The 24,515-nt window shown below is 35.5% G+C and overlaps 2 protein-coding genes and 1 long non-coding RNA gene across 7 annotated transcripts in view; all 3 read right to left on the bottom strand.

Moving 5' to 3' along the window:
* LOC147840680 (uncharacterized) overlaps positions 1 to 24,515 on the bottom strand; it is a 146,506-nt gene that overhangs the window by 41,457 nt on the left and 80,534 nt on the right. The window lies entirely within an intron of this gene.
* LOC147840681 (uncharacterized) lies at positions 439 to 15,735 on the bottom strand. Of its 5 annotated transcripts, none has more exons than XM_087284522.1 (10): positions 15,263 to 15,735; positions 13,533 to 13,839; positions 12,441 to 12,806; positions 6,589 to 6,876; positions 6,347 to 6,482; positions 6,193 to 6,240; positions 4,200 to 4,286; positions 1,510 to 1,575; positions 1,368 to 1,386; positions 439 to 1,257 (listed from the first exon to the last, which is right to left on the bottom strand). In XM_087284522.1, exons 2-10 carry the CDS (start codon positions 13,567 to 13,569, stop codon positions 1,192 to 1,194), a joined length of 1,113 nt encoding a protein of 370 aa, XP_087140648.1. In that variant the 5' UTR covers positions 13,570 to 13,839; positions 15,263 to 15,735; the 3' UTR covers positions 439 to 1,191. The 5 variants fall into 5 exon arrangements, 4 of the variants coding, with proteins under 4 accessions (XP_087140648.1, XP_087140646.1, XP_087140649.1 ...); XM_087284520.1 differs by lacking the exon at positions 15,263 to 15,735 and adding an exon at positions 4,347 to 4,373 and having other exon boundaries at positions 4,200 to 4,262; positions 13,533 to 14,846; XM_087284523.1 differs by lacking the exon at positions 15,263 to 15,735 and adding an exon at positions 4,347 to 4,373 and having other exon boundaries at positions 439 to 1,242; positions 4,200 to 4,262; positions 13,533 to 14,846.
* Positions 16,994 to 24,509, bottom strand: si:ch73-380l3.2. The gene is given in 5 exon segments (NM_001361237.1): positions 16,994 to 17,738; positions 19,744 to 20,040; positions 20,161 to 20,541; positions 21,085 to 21,144; positions 24,402 to 24,509. Coding segments are annotated over 4 exon segments (795 nt in total). The 5' UTR covers positions 21,125 to 21,144; positions 24,402 to 24,509; the 3' UTR covers positions 16,994 to 17,661.

Raw genomic sequence — 24,515 nt, 5'->3', positions numbered from 1 at the left:
CAACATAACGAAAGGGTAGTCAATTTGCCCAGAATGTATTGTTGAATTAGATAAAGTATCAAAGCATTTAAAAAAAAAAAGTCAAAATAAGATATTTCACCAAAAATCATTGAAGTTGCTGAAAATTAGAAATGTGTGGCCAAATTAAGACTCAAAATCATTCCATAAGGATTAAAACATCCTCAACAGCAGACAAGGATGAAAAAAGAGCATCCTTGCTCATGTGATATTGCTTAACAGCATTACTTTTCACTTTTTAAATGTATTTTTAGGCAATTTTCACTATTACCCCGAGTGTTTACCTTTATCTTTGTATTAGATCTTAAAATGTTGAACAATCTTCCTTAATATGTTAATCCTTCAAATGTAGACCGCTTTGCAATAAAATACATGTATTAAATTCTGTTTTTTTGTTTTTTTTTTATTAAATTTTTTACATTTTTACATCTTGAAAAAACAAAAATATAAAGATGCTGAGCACATTTAATTGCATTTGATTTATAGAAAGTTGAAAAGTCCGAATATTATTCCTCAACTAAATAATCGATCAGTGGTTATCAGCTGATATATATGGGCCAGTAGGGTAGACTCAGAAAGCTGTTATCATCCATCCACATGGTTATTCAGCTATAGTTCACATACAGCTGTGGCCAGAATGTAACAAGATTAATTTATATAGCAGCTATAGATTTATTACATTTCCAATTAATAATATTTTATTAACATCTACCCCTACCCCAACCCAACCGTCACAGTAATGTAAAAACAGATCTGGAGTCTTCCCTATTAATATAGCTGATTAACCATGATAATTATTTGTATTATTTATTAAATTTCCCATTAATTGCAGTTTATTAACATCTACCACTTTGCCAACCGTCACAGTAATATAAAACAGATCTGGAGTATTCTCTATTAGTGTGCAGTATAGCTGATTAACCACATGGATGGATGATACCAGCCTTTTGAGCCTACCTGGCCCATATTTATCAGCTGATAACCATTGATAATGCCCATTTAATCGAGTGATAACATTCGAAGTGGGTGCAGCAAAAAGAAGAAACAGCGTTAACAAAACAATGTGAGTATTAAGCATCTTGACTTACTAAAAAAATACATCTCAACACAAACAGTGCATTTACATATCTATTGAGTTAAAACAAATGTGCTGAATCCTCTTTTTTTGCATTATTATAGGATGTTTCCATACATGCCAAGATCATCTACAACGGTGTATTCAGCCTCATAATCATGACCCTAAATATTTTAAGAAAAAAATAAATATTAGGACATATTGCATTTAAAAGCACCGTATCTAAATATATTTCCCACAATTTATTAATAATAGGAATAAGTAATATACTTACTGAGATTGGTCTTTGCTCACTGTAATGGATGGTTAATAAACAAAACAAATATATGCATTCATCATGGCAGCAGTTGTTGAAGTGGTAAATCACATTGTGTCAATATAGACTCAATATAACAAATGTCTCAAATGCACTGTACCTCTTTGGTGATGGCATACGAGGTTTGGAGAAAGGCTTGTTTTCTGATACAGCGCATACCTTCGTTCTGTCAGAAAAAAAAAGAAAGAATTTAGGCAGTGCCAAATATTCATTCATTAATTCATTTTCTTGTCGGCTTAAGCCTGGTTTATACTTCTGCGTCAAGTGACCGGCGCAACTCACGGCGCAGGCAACGCGCGTGGCTGGGCATTTATACTTCTGCGCGCTGTCTCCGTTGGTCTGCATTAACACTTCCGAAACGCTAGTGGGCAGTGAGGTGTAAATGTTCCTCTGTGTCGAGTTTCTTCGCTTCTGTTTTGCTATTCTGAACACTTCCTGGATGTACAAGTGACTCAAACTCGCTCATTTTGAGGCAGGAACCAGCGGACGTGCAACAACTTTAACCATGAGGTAAACAAAGAACAAAACTTTTCATCCGGAGCTCCTTCACGGGACTCCACACTTGTAAACAATCGCTCGCGCCATTCGCGCGGCTCTCGGTCCCGCCCAGACTCGTCGGCGCTAGCAAGCCGACCAATCACAGAGCTTGCGCTACGCGTTGTTGCGACGTGTAGTTACAATTTTTGAGAGGTGCACGTCAGTGACGGCGACGGCCACGGCGATGGGCTATGCGTCAGCGCCGTAGCATACGCCGGTGTTTGACGCAGAAGTATAAATCAGCCTTTAGTCCCTTTATGAATGCGGGGTCGCCACAGCGGAATGAACCGCCAACTTATCCAGCAAGTTTTTACACAGCGGATGCCCTTCCAGCCGCAACCCATCTCTGGGAAACATCCACACACACATTCACACACACACTCATACACTACGGACAATTTAGCCTACCCAATTCACCTGTACCACATGTCTTTGGAGTGTGAGGGAAAACGGAGCACCCGGAGGAAACCCACGCGAAGGCAGGGAGAACATGCAAACTCCACACAAAAATGCCAACTGAGCCGAGGTTCGAACCAGAGACCTTCTTGCTGTGAGGCGACAGCACTACCTACTGTCACTAGGGCACTTCAGCTCATTTTGGAAGGGCACTTTCTATCCAAGACTAAAAAGGGCATATGCACTGCACAGGTTGAGCCCTATGTGTGCACGTGCCTGGTGTGTACTTTACGAGAACTCTAGTAATTCTGAGTAGATTAGTCTTTTGTGTTAGTTAGATTATGGAGTTGCTACACCTGTAATTATGCTTTGAATAGTTAAGAAGTTTAGTTGAGCGTAACATACGCTGAAGATTACGGTTTTGCTTCTACGTTTTTCTTTGGTCAGTTTAGTGGGTAGGAGTTTAGCTAGATTTTGTTATATTTATTTTCTTGTTTTGGCAGCACTCCTGTTTTTCATTTCACTCGTCATTTAAATTAATTTCTAAATTCATACTGTATATTCATTATTTCATAAAATGTTGTTTTAGTTTCACATTTCTGTCTGTTGTGATTTCTCTTATTTTTACCCAGCACTAGTAGAAACTCACCTAATGTTACGTCTCAATCCAATGTAAAAACAACATAAACACATAACATAACAATAGTGTCAGTTACTTTGTCTATTTTTGCACCACACTTCACTGGTAGTAGAACTGATTCAGTGACATTCTGAAATACACTAAATTCTTAAAAATTTATAAAAATTGTCACAGCATTGAAAAATACCTAGCATTAAAATTACTGTACACTCTCAGGAATAAAGGTACACAAGCTGTCACTGGGGTGGTACCTTTTGAAAAGGTACATATTTGTACTGGAAGGGGCCATATTGGCAGGGCCGGAGTGGGACTCCTTTTTAGCTCTGGAGTTTCAAGCCTCAGACCGGCTCACCTCAGTTGACGACTGACTATATTAAAATAACGTTATTTCCAATTCAGTTTCTAATGACACTAACACATCCATTAATTCTTTATAGATATCCAGTCCTTTGTAACGGCCGTCACACACACACACACACAAATTATGTACCCCTACATAAGTAACATGTCTCAACAATAAAAATGAAAAACAAATATCCTGGTAAGGTTCAAACTCGGATTGGCAGCGCGTAACGCAACGTGCTAACCACTAGATCAAGAGGACGCTGTTAAGGTGATGAGTCTAGGATAAAAAATAAGTATTGCACTGTTATCTGCTGAGAGTGCAAGCAGCTAGGGACACCGGCCCTCGCGGCCAAAAAACGGACTAGCCCACCTGAAATTCTCCCGGTGCTCCCGATTAGCCAATCCGGGCCTGCATATAGGTACCTCAAAAATATATAATTAATTTTTAAGATGAACACTTTTGTACTTTTTAGATACTAATATGTACCATTGAGGCAATATGAATCTTTTAAGTACAAATTTATATATTTTCAAAAGGTACCACCCCAGTGACAGCTCATGTACCTTTATTACAGAGAGTGTACAGTCTACATTAAACAGAGTTTATATTAGCGACTGGAGGTGAGACATTAGTGCAAATTTGTGCTGTCACAGAGTAAACTATACTAAAAACTATTTATTGGGTTTATTCTTTTTTTAAGGTACAGAGTTGCAAACAACTCATTTAGCTGAATTTAAACAAACTTAAACATTACTAAATGTAATTTGTTTGTTTCAAATCAGCCCATATAAATAGTTTGCAACAATGCTATTGTGTACCTAGTTTAGTTATTTATCAAACCTAAAAAATATTTATTAATTGATGTACTTGCCTGGTATCACTCCTGTTTCCTCTGTTATTCCAAGCAGCTCTTCCTTCAGATCTACTAAATCTCCTGGAAAGAAATTTGAAGGTTACTCTCGGGACCAAATACAAAGATGCAAAATAGAATTCCATTAAAAAAACTAAAAATTCAAACCTTGAAAATCTGTTCCAGCGTGATCTCCTACATCAGAGATAAGATCTTTTAGACATCTTAAAATTTAATCTGATAACATGAATCAATGGGTTAACTGAATAAAGCATTAGTTCACCCAAAAATGAAATTCCGTTTTATAATTACTCACACTCACGTCATTTCAATCCCCTAAAACATTCGTTCATCATCAGAACACAAATTAAGTCACTTAAAATGAAATCTGAGAGCTCCCTCATCCTCCATAGACAACAATGGACACGATACGTTCAAAGTCTAGAATATGACCCAAATCCAATCCAAAACACTGTCGAAAACATTCCATGTGGACTTCAGTGGTTAAACTGAAATCATACAAAGCTACATGAACAATTTCGTAAAATTTACTTTGTTCACTTATGTCTCTTAGCTGCATCAGATTAGGAGCCATGTTAACGATGTCAATATGATGATTGTGTGTTGCACTAGCAATACTCTAATGGCAAAATGATGTACAGGCTATAATACACACACGCGAACAATCTGATGTGGGATATACTGTAAGCATATTTATGTTGGCTTGAGAAAGCCAACATACTGTTATACTACTCTGTCCTTGAAAACAAACGTATCTCCTCCTAGGTCGTTCATGCCACAAGGCCCAAATGTGGTGAAAATGTGCCTTCTGCATTCAAGATTGTTGCTATATCTCCTCATGCCTGTAAGACTTATCATTTTTTTTATAAAAAATGTTAAATATTAAATTTTTATAATCCGGGCATATAAAAAAATTATACAAGCCCCAAATTTGGCCAAAAGCTGTATTTAGATGCGGTAGATTTTGTTGCTATATCTTTAAGGTTTATCAGACTTATAGTTTTCCAATAAATAATTTTTAAGCATTATTTTTCTCAAAATATGGCAAGCCAATTTTGACTTAAACTCCATATTTTTTTACTGATATGGCAAGTCATTTTTGCATGTATCAACTTCACACTTATTAAGCATTGTATTTTCAAAAAAATACAGCAAGCCATTTTTACATAATGTTCATTCCCTTAGTCCCTTTATTAATCAGGGGTCGCCACAATGGAATGAACTGCCAACTTATCCAGCATCTGTTTTACACAGCAAATGCCCTTCCAGCCTCAACCCAACACCAGGAATACATAATGTTCAAGTCCAGTTTATGACACTCAAATAAGACTGTCATATAAACATTGGGGTTGATTTAGATCACTCATATTGTCAAGAAGCTTTGATGTATCATCACTAACCTGTCAAATGTCCCCATAGCAATAAAACAGTATAACCTAGCAACCATTTAAAAATAGCAATATCTCTACATCAGAACATCGTAGGGACCTGGGCATTGGCTTGTTTGACTCATGCTAGCAAATCAGGACTTCCTGTGTACTATGCATGGTAACAATGATAATGGAAGCCAAGTGCTAATAACGATTAGCTACATGCTATGAATGATTATCTAAATGCAATAACATATGCTAGAAATGCCTTCTAAGTATTAGCATTTGATCAAACATGTGCACGAGCATTGCCATTTAGCAACTGCTTAGCAACCACCTAACAATTCCATAAACGTTTGACTTTCTCAAGCCAACATCAAAGTTTATCAATGAACTTTAGGTTCTAGTTATAGTTTTGTCAGCTCTCTGGGAGCTTTGTAAGATCACTAGTGAACCACTGAAGTTCACTGAAGGTTTCTGGTTCCTTTTCTAGACATTGAGCATCTTGTGATCATTGCTGCTTATAGAGGATTATGGTGAGTGATTAATGACAGAATGAAATGTTTGGGTGGACTAGTCCTTTAATAAGAATACAATTCAAGAATTGAATATGTTATTCATACCTCTCTTCAGGTTGTGTATGTGACTCTTGTGCACCAATAAGAGGTCGTCTACAATAAACAATGACAAAATGACATGCTACAAATCTTCAATAAAGAAGAAATACATTTAAACTCAATTTCTAAACAAGAAATGACCAAACACAAAAAGACTTACTGCTGTCGCCTCTTGTATATGATGAATCCAGCAATTATGCAAGTAAGGAGGAACACAGCGAGTAATGAAGCGAGTATGTGAACCACAACATTCTTCAGTTCAGAGTGTGCTGGGTCTTGCTCATTAAGGACACTTGCTAAAGCAATAGGACATTAATATTAGTGTACACTTAAAAATATCACTATATACCAAAAGGCCCGTGATTACTCAAATATATGTCCATACATGCATAGATCACTTACCTTGTGCCGTTTTCTCCTTCATAGTCACCACTGTTATGCCACCATAATAGGTTACTGAACACTCAGTAGTTGAGCTTTCTGCTTTTGCGACACCTGTACGTGTCAGAGAGATTTTCCACAGGCCGCCTTCAATGTGCTCATTGTCTATTTGGTCAGATCCTTCAATGCCGTTCAGGATGAGGTTTGGTTTGCTGTATGGACACGTGTGGAAAGCTGAACACACAACTGTGATAGTTTCACCGGGCCTTTCCCCTCCATAAATATTAATGCTGGGTGGCTGTGGACGTGCTACAAATAGTAAAACATGCCACAAGTTAGGTAAACACAGTAGTAGCATAACTAGATATTTATTTATTTTTGTTTTAATGTCATAACAGCAACACTGGCTATATACAGTGCATGGCAACAGGCCCGGCCCAAACCAATTTGGCGCCCTAGGCAAGATTTCAGGTGGCGCCCCGTCACATCGCAGTAAATTCCACTGCTAGTGTATAGTCATAAGAAACTAAATAGCTTTTTGATCGACTACTACAAGCTGGAAAAACGTCAGATAAATATGCCAATACAATTAACATTATTGCTGAATATATCTAATATTTACACATTTGCTTGAGGAAGTAATGATGTAGGTAGTTATATTACTATTACTATTTTCCATAATATCTATGCACTGCTATAACATTAGCTGATGTTAAGATAGCACTATAGCTATTTACTGATTAGCAATGTTATGCCATATCTGTCAACGCTGGGATGTAAAAAATATGGGACAACAAATAGCTTCAAATGATAGAATACATGTCATCCATTAGAAAATATTGACAATAAAAAAAAAAGGTTTAACCTATTAAAAACAATGGCTTATACAGAATCAGGGGCGTTGCTAGGGTCAAAAGGGATAAGGGGCTTAGCCCCAAAGAAGACTAACTTTAACTTTAACTTTAACTGATCATTTACACGACTGCAACAATAAATAGTTTATATGTGTTGTTCCAGCCATCTTAGTTTTTTTTTTTTTTTTTTTATAAGAAAGTCGATTTATAATTCGGTGCTAACTGACATAGCATGTTACAGTAGAATATAGCTATAAAATAATAAGCTAGATGCATGAACTCACTGTGATTTAACTATTACAGAAACAGATGTGACTGGCTATATCATATCTACTGTAGATAAATATGTCTAGATACCTATATCATATCTAGAAAGCTAGCACAATTGACATTTTTCTGACTAATTTGCATGTATTTACATTTATATGACGGACATTTTATTGATTACAGTTATTTTATTTCACCAAAACTACGCACATTTTATACTGTGAAAACTAATATTAAGCTTCATCAGTAGTTATAACTATTCTGTTTCACGAAACAGTCTTATTACCTCATCTGCTTCAGCTCCTCAAAATAATGAATGAATGATGACAGTGCAGTGGTGGGATTTTTTAACAACATGTGACAACAGTGCCACTCCCACCTGCCGGTAGAAAAAGGTAGTGCTGAACAGCTGACGATTTAATTACCTGACACAAACGCTGCGTTAAGTGGAATGCGCGTGATGTATGTGGTCATTTTAAGTACTTAGATAACAAAATAAATGTTTTACAACTTTTTATTTCAGTGCAACGTATTCTAAAAGATCAGGGGCTATTGATAATACATCAGGGGCTTAAGCCCCCAAAGCCTCCCCCTCGCAATGCCACTGTACAGAAATTAAATAAAGCTATAAAATCTACTCCACTTTTAATTGTATTTGCATATTGATTAAAGTTACTATAGTTATTTAGTGAAGAGCAGCAAATGAATCTCTTTGTGTTTTGTTTGATAACAGAGATGTTAATGTAAGAATGCACAGATCTATATAAATGAATGAATGAACGAAGCATTCGACTACTTTAGTAACTGTTTGTGCTCATTTAAGAGAAAATTAGTTGTGTTTAAAATAAAACACGCAGGACAGAGCAAAAATAAATAAATAATAATAAAAAAATAAGCCTTTTTCCGACGGTCCCTTACTGAGAGCTCCACTCCGCACGAGCTCTCCCGGCTAAACAGAGCAGTGGTCATAATGTCGAGCGAAAAAAAAAGAAAGACAGCTGTGAAACATAAGATTTGTCTTTTTGTAGGAAACACACTTAAGATCGTTTTAGGGTAAGAGGTTTTTGAGTTATTGCCGTATATCACTGAATGTGTCAGGAATATCAAGAACAAAACCAACTTAACCGCGCTTATTTCTGGCGCCCCCTGGATGTACAGCGCCCTTAGCATTTGCCTATACTGCCTATGCTACGGGCCGGCCCTGCATGGCAAAACCCAGATATCCCAAGTCTCTCGGAAGTTACGGGAGTTTTCCTCAATTGCATAGTAACCCCCGGATGCCCGCAAATGAATGATAATCTCCCGGAAATCGCGCGTCTTTTGCCCGGTCCTTAAATACGTTGCACACCCCTCTCTCCACCGCATCCCTCCTCGCTCTTCAGGTATGTTGCGTCGTATGGCACGTCTCGCGCGCGCACACGCCCCCCTACTCAGATACATCGCTCACTCAACACCTTTCCCCCCTTTTCAGGCACCCACTAACCCGCTACCTCACGCAAATCAATTCTGTATCCCCCCGGAAATGACTTTTCCCAACTTGGGATGTCTGAAAACCTACACTAAATGTACAATATACAGTACACTCACTTACTACTTTAGCTACATGGTAATATGGAGTTGGACCCCTTTTTGCCTTCAGAACTGCCTTAATCCTTCGTTTAGATTCAACAAGATACTGAAAATATTCCTCTGAGATTTGGGTTCATTGACATGATAGCATCACGTAGTTGCTGCAGATTTGTCAACTGCACATCCATGATGCGAATTTCCAAATCCACCACATCCCAAAGGTGCTCTTTTGGATTGAGATCTGGTGACTGTGGAGGCCATTTGAGTCCAGTGAGTCATTGTCAGGTTCAAGATACCAGTCTGAGATGACTCGCACTTCATGACATGGTGCGTTATCCTGCTGGAAGTAGCCATCAGAAGATGGGTACACTGTGGTCATACAGGGATGGACATGGTCAGTGTAGTGTTCTCGTGCAATATGTTGTAACTGAATAAACACAGACTTAAATCATAGCCAATAAACAGTCAGAGTCGTAGTAAGGTTGATAGTTTACTGTCACTCTTCTTACTAGTATTTGTGGTAAAAATTGCAATAAAATAATACAACAATTCTCAGAAACTGTTTTGAGTGATATTTGCACTTAAGTTACCATAACATAAACAGACTACAGTTCTTCTTAAGGCGGAGATTACAATAGTAAACAAACTTCTTTTTTTTTTTTTTTTTTTTTTACAAAATAATCACTGACATAATGTCTTTAACATGTTGAATGATCAAAACATAAGCTCACGGCACTGCCTCTATGATGATTTTGAGCATATGCTTTAGATTGTCCGAGAGAGCACATGTCTGACATGGCTTTCACACAGAGCCAGGAACACTAACAGGTAGTGATGTGACGTTGTGCGCCGAGGCTTCGAAGCATGTATCAAAAAAACAATATATCTCGCAGTGAAGCAGTGTACCGGAGCTTGATTCGTTTTGCCATCATCACGTGATCAGTGACGTCCGAAGCTTCATTTTCGCCTAAACCCACATGACTGCTTCGAATTTTGATTCAAAGGTTTAAACACCCTCATGGGTTAGTAAAGTGTATAGCAAGAGATTAGGCGTCGATTACATACATTTCTACTGTTTCAACGCACTGCACCTGTCTCACACACCAGTTATTAAACTAAAATACAATAGTAATTTATAGCAAAAAGGTTTTGAACCATACTAAAGTGAATTAGCGTATTTTTTATAACTATCTTTAAAGAAAACCACTGCATATCGTAGCATTATGTTTAACAGAGAGCAGCTGGTGAATGTCGCCAATACACATCATTCACATAGCCTCCTCCTAGAGCATTCGCCTCTCATATAGGAATCGCTGGTTAGATCCCCGATTGGAGCAGGATAAGTTGTACTATGATAAACTTTTGAATACCTTGGATGTTACTACAGTCATCAGTGGTGTAATGTAATATATCTTATGTGTAAAACTACAGTAATTGAGTAATTTGTTTATATTGCTGTTGTTGTATTACTACATGAATGAGTTGGTCAGTTGTGAACATTAGACATTATGGCAACACACTTTAATTAGAAGAGGTCCTCATCGAGCTCTGATTTAGAAAGCTTCGAGTAACGAACCTTTTTCCAATACAATTGAGTCGAGCACTGGTTCAGAAAGCTTCATTTCACCATCACTACTAACAGGAAGTGACTAAACATGAAGTGTCTTATAACATAAAATAAAAGTATTCCTTTATACAAACAAAATAGATGAATTAATCAATAATTATGAGTTTCACAGTTTAATAAAAGGGCTATGCATGAAAAATATTTAAAGAAGATATATTAAAGTGAAACTTTTTAAAGGGCAACACAGTCAGCATCAGTACTCAGGTAGGCTGTGGTGTTAACATGATGCTTAATTGTTACCAAAGTGTACCAATAAAATTTCCCCTACACCATTACACCACCCCCAGCAGCCTGAACTGTTGATGGCTACAAGTAGGGATGCATCGATCTGGATACTTGTTCGATACTGAATATTTTTGCTGGATCGGGTATCAATCAGTTGGCACCAATCCAAATCCGATATATCGTGTGTGCTATATTCAGTGTAATTAATAAGCCAACAAAAGCCATAAGGGTACCCTATTACTAGGCACTGAAAATGTGTCATGTAGGCCTGTACCCAGGGGGGCCCCGCATGATCAGTTGGCAGTTTGTGATCACTCATTTATGCTTTCATGTTGTTAACACCAAATTCTGACCCTACCATCCGAATGTCGCAGCAGAAATCGAGGCTCATCAGACCAGGCAACGTTTTCCCAATCTTTTATTGTCCTATTTTGGTGAGCCTGTGCGAATTGTAGCCTCAGCTTCCTGTTCTTAGCTGACAGGAGTGGCACCCGGTGTAGTCTTCTGCTGCTGTAGCCCATCAGCCACAATGTTTGATGTGCTGTGCCTTTAGAGATGCTCTTCTGCATAACTCGGTTGTAACGAGTGGTTATTTGAGTTACTGTTGCCTTTCTATCAGCTCAAACCAGTTTGGCCATTCTCCTCTGACCTCTGGTATCAACAAGGCATTTGCGACCACAGAACTGCCGCTCACTGGATATTCTCTCTTTTTCAGGCCATTCTCTGTAAACCCTAGAGATGGTTGTGTGTGAAAATCCCAGTAGAACAGCAGTTTCTGAAATACTAAGACCAGCCCGTCTGGCATCAATAACCACGCCACGTTCAAAGTCACTTAAATCAACCTTCTTTCCTTTTCTGATGCTCAGTTTGAACTGCAGCAATATCTACATGCCTAAATGCATTGCGTTGCTCCCATGTGATTGGCTGATTAAAAATTTACGTTAGAAAGCATTTGAACAAGTGTACCTAATAAAGTGGCCAATGAGTGTAAAACATATCATATTTGTTTCTTAATGAACATTTATTACGCAAATAACATGCAAATAACAAAACTAAAAAGTGTCACCCACAATCTTTTAGTTTGATTAATGATCCAGAAGATCCTCCAGAAGACATATTTTAAACATTTTCCTTAAAATATTTGCTGAATAGAAACTATTATCTAATGTCATTTAAAATACGCATTCTATTAAAACATATTTAGTCGTCAAAAAATTCTTATGCAAATCACATATAGTTTTTTCAAATAAATCTATTTCAATAAATATGAGTGTAGCATAACTAGATAAGGAGTCAAGCAAATTTGAAGAGCTATGTGTTTTCAGACTTACCATCCACTAGAATTGTAGAGGTGACGTCATAAAATTTGTAAGTGCGCCATCCAACATTTTCGGGGTCAATCCATGTGTATATTTTCTCTCCATGGTGGGACTGTTCCAGGTTTCTGATCAGCAGACTGCAATCCCAACTTGAGTTTCCATATAAATCTGTTGTTCCTCTGAACTTCTCAATCACTTCATTTGCATTCCAAGGATCATAAACTAGAGGATAACCTTCAGGAACCCACTGATACCACACAACTCTGCGTGGGTTTGTGGGTGGGTATAATGTGTAGCTGAAAGAACATGGAATCACCAGACAGGAACCTTGGAGACCATGAATGTCTTTTGGCATTCTCACTTCCCATCCTAAAGCAGCTGTTGGACAAAACATTGGACAACATTAATGGTTTAGCAATACAAGTTATATTTTTATCATCACTATTACTTCTACTACTAATATTGTCAGTATTTATGTTATTGGTATCTGTGTGAGAAATTTTCTGAACTGTTACTTATTTCTGCTGTTCTTTTATACACATATTGTTTCTTATGCAAGCAATAACTGACACCATTGAATGCATGAGCTGCACACTGTGTAATTCAATGGACAGGAGTCAATTATTCTGCTTCTACGGTGATCAGAGATAAAGACACTGTTCAGATGTTGTAATTCAAGACATTTGTCAGGTTTGTATCCTCAAACAGTTCCTGTGTATAGTTACACATCTCATCTGTTTTCATTTGATTTTATTTTTAAACATGAATCTGTTGAGTAACTGAAATCATAGTGATACAGTATGTCAGAAAAGTTATTAGAAAAATAATATACATCATTAGTGGCGATTCAGTCACAAATTGAAGTAGAGACTATTAATAACATGTATTAAAAATAACATATTCAACATTCCTAATCCTACCTAATTAGCTAAACTGAACTACTGCAATACTAACTACTAAAACGCAGCAAGTTAGGTGTTAACTGAGGCAAAAAATACTGTTAAAATGGCTGGTCTAAAGGAAGGACTGAAACTTAAAACTAAGTGACCAACTTAATAAATAAATGAACAGAAATATAGAAGTTAAGGAAAATAAACACTGTACCTTGGAAAAGTAAATGAAGTAACAAAAGTCCTGTCATACTCGCAAATCAAAATGATTGCAGTTTTACTCCAATCCGCTGAAATGTTGATAGCAGGCTCTATTGTGCCCAATGCAGGAGGGAAATGCCAGTCTGGGCATCTTCGCCAGTCTAAAGGGAAGTTTTAGTTGTCTTCAGCTGTGCCATGTAACGATTAGAAACTGCCAAACTCAGAAGTGAGAGTGTCTTTTGCTTAAATTTATCATTGTTTCCTCTTTCCACTTCTATCATTCTTCATTCCCTGCTCAAACACGGTGATTGGGGAACAATCTAGAATTAAGCACAGCAAACTATGGAATTTATTTAATGAAATAAATGCTTAAACCCTAAAGTATCAACATGTCTCCAATTCTCCATGTTGCTCTATATAAATTATGAAAGTACTTACATTTAACTCTAAACAATCAGTGAAAAAATATTTTTTAAACTGTATACAATGAGTTGGTTTATTATAATCATTTACTTTTCGAATAAAAGTAATTTTTTAAAAAGAATGACTTAACTGCTTGTGCATTAAAACTCAAAAAAGTTAAGGTAACTCAAACCGTTTGAGGAAACCGATTGCAACAAACCATTTAAGTGCAAAAACTAATCCAAATGAGTACTGTGAACTTAAACCATTTGAGTAAACAAAGCGATTTGAGCACAGTAAACCCAATAAATTAAGAGAACTTAAACCAGCTGTACTGTTAAACCCAATAAGTTACGCAACTCAAACCGTTTGAGAAAACCGATTGCTACAAACCATTTGAGTGAAAAAAAAAAACTAATATATATTAGTACTGTGAACTTACTCAATTTAAGTTGAAGTAATGAGGTATTTAATTAACTCATTACCTTTAACACTGAGTTCAAAACTCTTTTCAAATGATTATATGTGATAAATTTTGAGTTAACTACACACAGTTTGCTTAAGTTGACTGTTGGATTTCACAGAGTATAGCTGCCTAATAGTGTTGAAATGTACACAAAAGAGAAAAAAAATTAAACATCAACCCAAACTAAAGTCTCAAAAGAAGACTTTTATTAACTTTTTTATTTTTCTAAAGATAAATGTCTGGTGGTTACTCCTAATAAGCCAACTCTAGCTGGTTCAAAGTGCAAATGTTTTATGTGTCATTTCCCAGACAGCACACATACATTGGGCTGACGTTGTGCCAGTTTTCAAAATTCCATCAGCTCCATGTTGCTCAGGAAATGTTTGCTAATTGGCAATATGTCGCCGCAACGTCGACATACAGTATGATTGAAAACACTGTCCGGCTGATGTTGGGATGACATTTGATAAGCTGAGACAATAGAACACACGACTGAATTATCATGCGTATGCTTGGCCCACCATAGATGTTAGAATTAAAGGGGCCGACATTTTGACCTTCGGCCGATGTCGGCCCAACGTATGTGTGCTGTCTGGGTTATGATGAATAGATTTGGATACAGTGATATGGACAGCATCCACCTATTGGAGCACAAGCTTGGCTGTGATTTAAGAGGAAGGGTTAAGGGGTAGAATTGGGATTGGACCAAATAGAATTCTATAAATATCTTAAATTATACATTCTATACAACAATAAGAAAAACATTTAAAGCTTTCCATTGGTGCAGGATTTGCTTGAATATGATCAAATGTAGCTGAGATACAACAATTTTTTAAAATCTGGAATCTAAGAGTTTAAAACAATATAAAAATCACCTTAAATACTGTCCAAATTCCATTCTCAGCAATACTTCTAATCAAAATATAAGTTTTGAAAAAATTACAGAATGAAATTTACAAATCGTCATGAATGAACAGGATCTATATAATTATCAAATGATTTTTGCATAAATTAAAAATCTATCATTTTGACTTACACTATGTATTATTGGCTGCTCACATGATTTGTGATTCACTGTTACTTTTTTATAATTACAGACTAAATCTGACTCCAGGCTTTAAAGCAAGTCATTTAAGTAAACACAGATACAAAATGATAACTGAGGATGTGTTGATTTTCACTTTATTAAACATTTAGGATACAAAAATTATTTTGCATCTGATTATGCATTGTCATGAAAAAAAGCAGATCACAGTTCAAAAATGAGTACACCCAAACTAATATTTTGGGAGAAGATATTAAATGCAATTTTAATAATACAAAAAAATAATAAAAAAGTAAGAGCAAGATAAAAATATATAATTTTTAATAGAAATTTTGTTTTTGAGATAGACATTTTTTTAAAATAAATGTTTCACATACCTGTATGACAATTTTATATATGTGAAATATATACGTGCATGTCATATATCAGATTTTTGTATAAAAAGGGTTATGTTCCTCTGATTTATAATGATCCAGTATTATTTCAAGAATACATTATGAGCATCAATTATTATTTTGCATAACATTTGTAATGAAAGCTACGTGCTGCATGCAAATACATATGTATATATTCAGTTAAAGGCAAAACTATTAGCCTGTGATTTTTGTTTCCAAATAATTCCCTTGTGCTGTTTAACAGATATATTTTTGATAATAAAATAAAAAAAAATTCTAGTTATCATTATTTAAGGGCAACGCAGTGGCACAGTAGGTAGTGCTGTTGCCTCACAGCAAGAAGGTCGCTGGTTCGATCCTCAGCTCAGTTGGCGTTTCTATGTGGAGTTTGCATGTTCTCCCTGCATTCGCGTGGGTTTCCTCCAGGTGCTCCGGTTTCCCCCACAGTCCAAAGACATGCAGTACAGGTGAATTGAGTAGGCTAAATTGTCTGTAGTATGTATATATATATATATATATACATATATATATATATATGTATATATATGTATATATATATATATATGTATATATATGTATATATATATATATGTATATATATATATATATATATATATGTATATATATGTATATATATATATATATATGTATATGTATATATGTATATATATATATATGTATATATATATATATGTATATATATATATATATATATATATATATATATGTATATATATATATATATATATGTATATATATATATATATATATATATATATATATATATATATATATATATGTATATATATATATATATATATATATATATATATATATATATATATATATATATAAATATATATATACACACAGAACACTGTGAAAGGGTTCTTGGTCTTTGAAACATAATTTTGAAAATAGTATAATTTCACAGGAGGGCTAATAATTTTGGCTTTAAAATATATATACAGTGGACATATTTTATAAGACTGTTATGACATGTTTAACGGTCATCAGCATCTTAAATCTTTAAAAGGTTTGAATATTTAGAAAAAAAAATGTATACAAAGTATTGTAAAAAAATATTTGTTGTATTATCTTCAAATTTACCCAACTATGACAACTTCTGCAACTGAGAAACCTGGAAATGTGAAAAGGGTCTGTCAAAATGATTCGCCCTCCTGTGAATTGTTTTTTTATTTCAAATATTTCCCAAACAATTTAACAGAGAAATGAACTGTTCACAGTATTTCTTATATATATATATATATATATATATATATATATATATATATATATATATATATATATATATATATATATATATATATATATATATATATATATATATATTTCTTCTGTAGAAAGTCTTATTTGTTGCATTTCAATTTGTTTATAACCATTTTAAGGTCAAAATTATAGGCCCCTTAAGCATTTTTTTCCCTGACTGTCTACAGAACAAACCATTGTTATACAATAACTTGCCTAATTACCTTAACCTGCCTAGTTAACCTAATTAACCCAGTTGAGCTTTTAAATTACATTTTAGGCTGAATTATAGTGTCTTGAAAAATATCCAGTAAAATATTATGTACTGTCATCATTGCAAGATAAAAGAAATGAGTTTTTAGAAATGAGTTATTAAAACTATTATGTTTAGAAATGTGTTTCTCTGTGTTATTTTTTTTCTGTTAAACAAAAATAAAGGGGAAAAATATATAGGGGGACTATATTATTATTCAGGAGGGCTAATAGATCTGACTTCTATGGTTTAAACTATGATAGGCTGGCCATAAAATGAATCACAATATGTAACAGGAATGCATGCTCTATCTTAGCCTGATGTGAAGTCCACAGTCTTCATTTGGCAAGTTGAATTCTCTTCAGATATTTCATCATCATAACGTTCAGCTTTTATAAAAAAAAAAAGAACAGAAACACATAAATTCACATTTGACAGACAATAACACATTAAAAAAAAATGTATTAGATCACCTACAAGACATGAACTCAAATACTAAGCAATATATGTCAATGATAATAAAATGCATTTTTTAAATGCATTCCGCGGTTAGGGTTAGACCAGATTTCTGCGGCGCGGGAATACATTTCTGAATAAAGCGCGGGAGCGGTCTGTAACTGGTTTAATTTTGGACGGGAGCGGGCAGTCTAACAATATCGCTCCCCAGCGAGCGAGCACGCGTATGCATATGTGAGAATGAAACAGCGTGATGCTGCATTCAGCTTGCTTGTTGCTGTGTGTGTGTGTGTGTGTGTGTGTGTGTGTGTGTGTGTGTATGTGTGTGTGTGTGTGTGTGTGTGTGTGTGTGTGTGTGTGTGTGTGTGTGCGAATGAGAGAGAGAGAGAACTTTGTTCAGGCTAAAACCTGGCGGGAGCAGGATTCAAACTTTTGTCTCGCGGAGATCTCCACCCCATAATGACAATGTGAAAAAAGATTTTTTGAAATTGTTGCAAATTTATTACAAATGAAAAAGCTGAAAAATCACATGTACATAAGTATTCACAGCCTTTTCCTTGAAGCTCTAAATTGAGTTCAGGTACATTGTGTTTCCACTGATTATTCTTGAGATGTTTCAGCAGCTTAACTGGAGTTCACCTGTGGTAAATTCAGTTGATTGGACATGATTTGAAAAGGCATACACCTGTCTATATAAGGTCCCAGGGTTGACTGCGTGTCAAAGCACAAATCAAGCATGAAGACAAAGGAATTGTCTGTAGATCTTTGAGAAAGGATTGTCTTGAGGCACAAGGCTGGGGAAGGTTACAGAAAAATTTTCAGCTGCTCTGAAAATTCCAATGAGCACAGTGGCCTCCATCATCCATAAGTGGAAGATGTTTGAAACCAGGACTCTTCCTAGAGCTGGCCGGCCATCTAAGCTGAGAGATCAGGGCAAAAGGGCCTTAGTTAGGGAGGGGATCAATAACCCGATGTTCACTCTGAGCTCCAGCATTCTTCTGTGAAGAGAGAGAACCTTACAGAGGGACAACCATCTGTGCAGCAATCCACCAATCAGGTCTGTATGGTACAGTGGCCAGACAGAAGCCACTCCCATGCCTGGAATTTGCCAAAAAATCATCTGAAGGACTCTTAGACCACAAGAAACAATATTCTCTGATCTGATGAGACTAAATTGAACTCTTCAGAGTAAATGGCGAGTGTTACGTTTGGAGGAAACCAGGCACCGCTCATTACCCTACAGTGAAGCATGGTGGCGGCAGCATCATGCTGTGGGGATGTTTTTCACCAGCAGGAACTGGTGGACTAGTCAGAATGAATGCAGCGATGTACAGAGACATCCTGAATGAAAACCTGCTTCAGAGTGCTCTTGACCTCAGACTAGGGCAAAGGTTCATCTTCCAACAAGACAATAACGCAAAACACACAACCAACATATCAATGGAGTGGCTTCACAACAACTCAGTTTATGTCCTTGAGTGGCCCATCCAGAGCCCAGACCTAAATCCTATTGAACATCTCTGGAGAGATCTGAGAATGGCTGTACACTGTCGCTTTCCATCCAACCTGATAGAGCTTGAGAGGTACTGTAAAGAGGAATGTGCAAAAATTCCCAAAGACAGGTGTGCCAAGTTTGTGACATCATATTCAAAAAGACTTGAGGCTGTAATTGCTGCCAAAGATGCATCAACAAAGTATCGAGCAAAGACTGTGAATACTTGTGTATTTTTCAGCTTTTTTATTTTTAATACATTTTAAATAATCTTTTTTCATTTTTGTCATTATGGGGTATTGTGTGCAGAATTTTGAAGAAATAAATAAATTTAATCTATTTTGGAATAAGGCTATAGCATTAAAAAAAATGTGGAAAAGGTAAAGCGCTATGAATACTTTCCAGACGCACTATACATCAAATTCTAGAAATGTTTTATGCAATACCTTTCACAAAGACAGGGCGGCTGGCTTTCATTTCACCCTTGACATTCCCGTGGTACTTGACTGTGCATTCGATAGAGGTGTAATTGTCCTCCTTTGTTGGGGTGAAGGTCAGGAGAGACTCTGCTTCCCAGTCTCCATGACCCAAGTCCTTGTAGCTCGAGATGATTTTTCCTGCACGGCTCCAGCTGAGAGAGGGCTGGTAGGTCGGACAGGTGTGTCTGACAGAGCATTTGAAGATTGCAGGTTCCCCCTCAAGAACAGACGTCTCAGCCTCCAGCACAGGTTTTGGTGCTTCCTCTACATGCATATTCCCAATCACAAAACACATTTTTTTCCCTCTATTCTGTATCGTGTTACTTGTAAACAAGGCAAACAATTTAAACAAGGTTTTACAATAGATCTCACAAGCACACTTACCAATTATTGTTATTGACACACAGTTATCCACAAAAGACTACTTGTCTTCTGGAGCTGTTTCTAATTCCACCCTGAAGCAATACGGGCCATTGTCAATGTTTTTCACTTCATCAATCTCCAAGGAGCAGTTGAAACTACCAAGTGAACCAATCAGTTTTGTACGACCTTTAAAATTGTCTTCAACCAGTGTCTTGTCTCCGTGAAAGATGATGTTATCCCATGTGTTCTTCTTGTGCCATATGCCTCTAATACGATCAGAGGGCTGCTGATGAACAGGGTATGTGAAGTTACAGGGCAACACGACACAAGATGAGACCAGAGCATCCATTTCATGCTCTACATCCACCTTCCAAACATCAGCAAGCACTACTGCACAAAGAACTGCAAAAAAATAAATAAATCAGTGAAAACTTCTGCTCTTAAGTTTAAAGAACAATTCAACCAAAAATGAAGTTGCTGGTAATTTTCTCACGTTCAGGCCCAGATGTTGGTGACTTTTTTCTTTAGCAGAAAATTATTTTGTATAAGTCTCTTTTTTTTTGCTGATATCCTGATCCATTGATTCATAAACTTACAGGTACTCTGAGCGTTAAAAAATTGATTACAAATGATAATATTTTAATGATAATATTTAGCTTCTCAAACCAATCCATTGTTTGAATTCACAAGATGTCAATGTAATAAGTATTGCATATTTTTGTTAAGTCTTTTTTTTTTTAACTAAAATCAGTTCAGATAAAAATCTAAATAATAATATTGTTCTGAAATAAAGTTAAGCACATTTTGGATGGCCCATGCATGAGTAAATTAACAGCAACTCATAATTTCTTTGTGAATTCTTATAAAAATATATATTTACAATTTAATAATATTTGTTAAAAATGACAAGAGTAACAAGTACATTACATTATATTAAAATCATACCGTGAAGACAAAAGAGAAAAACTCCTGTCCGAACACCCATGCTGCCCTGAACTCTAGAAACTGAAGAGGCAAAAAAACAAGTCAAATATGTATTTCTTTGCATATACAACAATCTTTGTTTAAATATTTGAAAATGCTGATACAGTGTTCATACATTAATCTGAGATTTAATGCCAAGTAAAATATTTCTACTTATTTTTATGCTTTTTGTTTCAGATAGTTTACATCCCAAATTTTGGGGGCTCTCAAAAATATTATTAATGTGTTATTCTGACATGCAGTTTCAGTATTGTGTAATGTGACTGTGGATTATTACAGTGTATGTTTAAAAGTGCAAAGTTTTATTCAATCATGCTTGACGGCGATTTACACCTCACTTAAAAAAAAACTACACGCTATTCTTGTCATGAGCATCAAGGTGTGAGGGCGCTGAGGAGCAAAGTCCAGTCATGTCAAAGACTGACAGTCAGATGCTTTCAAATAGATGTTGTGACATTTTATTTTGATAGTGTACATCTGTGGATAAAGAATTTACCATTTAAAATAACAAAATTGTTCGTTTGTTTTTCACCATTTTCAAAATAACAGATAATTTATTTTGCATTCAATGTTATCAACATATTATTTTTAGCGGAATTTGGTCTTTCCAAAATAATTGCACTCTGACAATCAACAAATAAGTGACATAAGGAATCCTCACTGTTTTTACAAAATGAACATTCTTTCTCAATATTTAAAACATTTGGAAAGTAACACGTTGGTTGGGTATATTTTGTAAAGTCTTTAAATAAATTTCTCTTTATTTGAAATGCAAAATTTATATGGTACACTTTCAGAATAAAAAGTAACAGGAGTTATCACTGGGGCAGTACCTTTTCAAAAGGTACACATTTGTACCTAAAGGATCCATAATGGTACCTCAAAGGTACTTTTTAGGTACCTTTGAGGTACTAATATGCACTTTTGAGGTACCACTGTGGACTCTTTGGGTACAAATATGTATCTTTTGAAAAGTTACTGCCCCAGTGACAGCTCCTTTAACTTTTTTTCTGAGAGTGTAGCAGCCATGCTTTTCTCCAATTAACCTTCCGTAATTAAAAATTTCAATAACGTTTTCCTCTTTGAATAACTATTTTTATCATTAAATACTTGCCTTATGTCTTTGTTAGCACATTTTTTGTCAAATATATTTTTACCATTTATGCGAAAATTACATTATTTATTTTCTATCTTTTAATAGGTCAAATGACTGCACATTAAATTAACTAGTTCTGAGGGTATAGGTTTGATCACTGTCGAAATTTTTTTAAATTTAACAGGAAAATTTAACTTAGATAAAAATTATTTATATGAATAGATCCTTAAAGATGAATCAAATAAATCACTTACATATCAACTCATGTTGACGTTGAGACACTGCAGTACTCATTTTCCGAAACAAATGACGTGACGTTGTGTTTCGTTTTATTTGCTACATACAGTAGGCCAATAATGTTTTTACACTGTGACATTGCTGTAAATATGTTGGACAATTAAACTGAAAATGGAGCCCCTTTCAGTGGTGTTTCTTTCATTTTTGAATTCACATTTATGTTATACCGGAGTGAAAAGTGAGATCCCATGACATTCTATAGGCCTATGTAAAATGAAAAGCATATGCTGTCCTTAATGCCATCATCTTGAACGTATAGAACAAACAGAAAAAATGATAGGCTATGAGATTATTTATTTATTTTATTTACTTTAACAAATTAATAATTCATAAATGAAAGTATTCCTCTCACAGAAACACTGTGTAGGTAATGATGTTCTGCTGTTGTTTGTGCGTGTAAAAATAAATCTCTCAAAATATTTTTTCAAGGGTCATTCATTCATTTTCAGCTTAGTCCCACGCGAACATGGGGAGAACATGCAAACTCCAAACAGAAATGCCAACTGACCCAACCGAGGCTCAAACCAGCGACTTTCTTGCTGTGAGGTGAATGTGCTATCCATTGCACCACCATGCAGCCCATTTTCAAGGGTCAAAGAAAGTTATTAATGGGATTTTTAGCGAGAAACCGACATTATCGTGGTAATTTGTTTGTTTTGTATTTTGTTTATATATTGCTGTTTAAGGATAGGGATCCTGTGTGCTATTTAGCCTACATCATTGTGGCAAGAAAAAAGTGGGCTCTTATTGCCTATTTCTGTTTTGTATCTACCGTATTGCTAGAGGCATATCAGCCATGCAACCTGTAGTAAATCAGTCTGGCCTCTAACCATATACTGAAATCTCCTGGAAATACTTTTTCTGCTTTACATTACTGTGCGTTTTGGTTCTGTCGATGTAATTCACTAAAGATCCCTATAGATATGCATTCCTAAAGATGCATGCGAATGTCTGGCGAATATCAAACCTAAAACCAACTTTACCGACCTGCTGTAGACCATTTTGAGGGATGTAAACAATAACAATAGTACTAACCTATTTCCTGTATTACATTTTAATTTCCAATGCTTCCAAGTATCCAAAAATGTCCACATATAGATAAATAACGTTATGACAGCTGTTTAATGTTAAGATATGATTAAATTGCCTCTTGTTACAGTTATAAAATAGTTTGACAACAAGAAGGAAATATTTTTGAACCAATGACATCTCCACATTGAAATAACGGTAAATGTGTGCTTCATGTCGAAAATGAAAGTGAAAGCATGCTGAAAAACTACAAAGCTGTTTATCCATGAAGAAAACTTACAGAAATTACCATCTTATATATTTTTTAATATTTTAAGCTTTTGTATTATGCCTGTTTTGTTCATTTCTGCACTGACACCTCGAAAAAAAGACCAACATTAATCACCTTTATGATCTGACTGCAGAATCTGTTCATCTGTTATTTCTGTAATGCATAATTCTAGCCAACATTTGTTTTTAAATAGATTGACTTAATAGATAGATTTTTACAAACATTTACAACTGAAAACAGGCTATGTATGATAAAGTTTTACATCTCTGACTTATATTTAGTGATGATGTCTGTGGGTGTCAAAATTTAAGTGGTCATAAAGTCTTTTTTCTCATCATCATAAATTAAAACTACAACATATGACCGCTGAGTGGAATCCGTGGGATAAAAAAAAAACTTAGAAACTCTGACCAATGTGAGACAATTTTTTTACTGTTTTGGTCCGTTTAGAAACTTTGCCGTGTGAAAGCAAACCGCACCAAGAACAAAAATATCCATTGTAACAATTTTAATTGTAACAACTTTTAATTTCGGAACAAATTCCAATCTATTTACAATTGTGAAAGCACCATTAAAGTGACTTACATTTTTCTTTGAAAAGTAGCTCCTTATATCCACGTCTTGCACAGTGAAGGAGGACTGGAAATCCCCTTGTTTTCCCACTTCCACTTCTTATCCGAAACTACAGCTGTTAGTACT

The sequence above is a fragment of the Danio rerio genome, chromosome 15 (genome assembly GCF_052040795.2).
Source record: "Danio rerio strain M-AB ecotype USA chromosome 15, GRCz13ab, whole genome shotgun sequence".
Taxonomy (NCBI): domain Eukaryota; kingdom Metazoa; phylum Chordata; class Actinopteri; order Cypriniformes; family Danionidae; genus Danio; species Danio rerio.
This window is presented reverse-complemented; position numbering and strand designations above follow the sequence as displayed.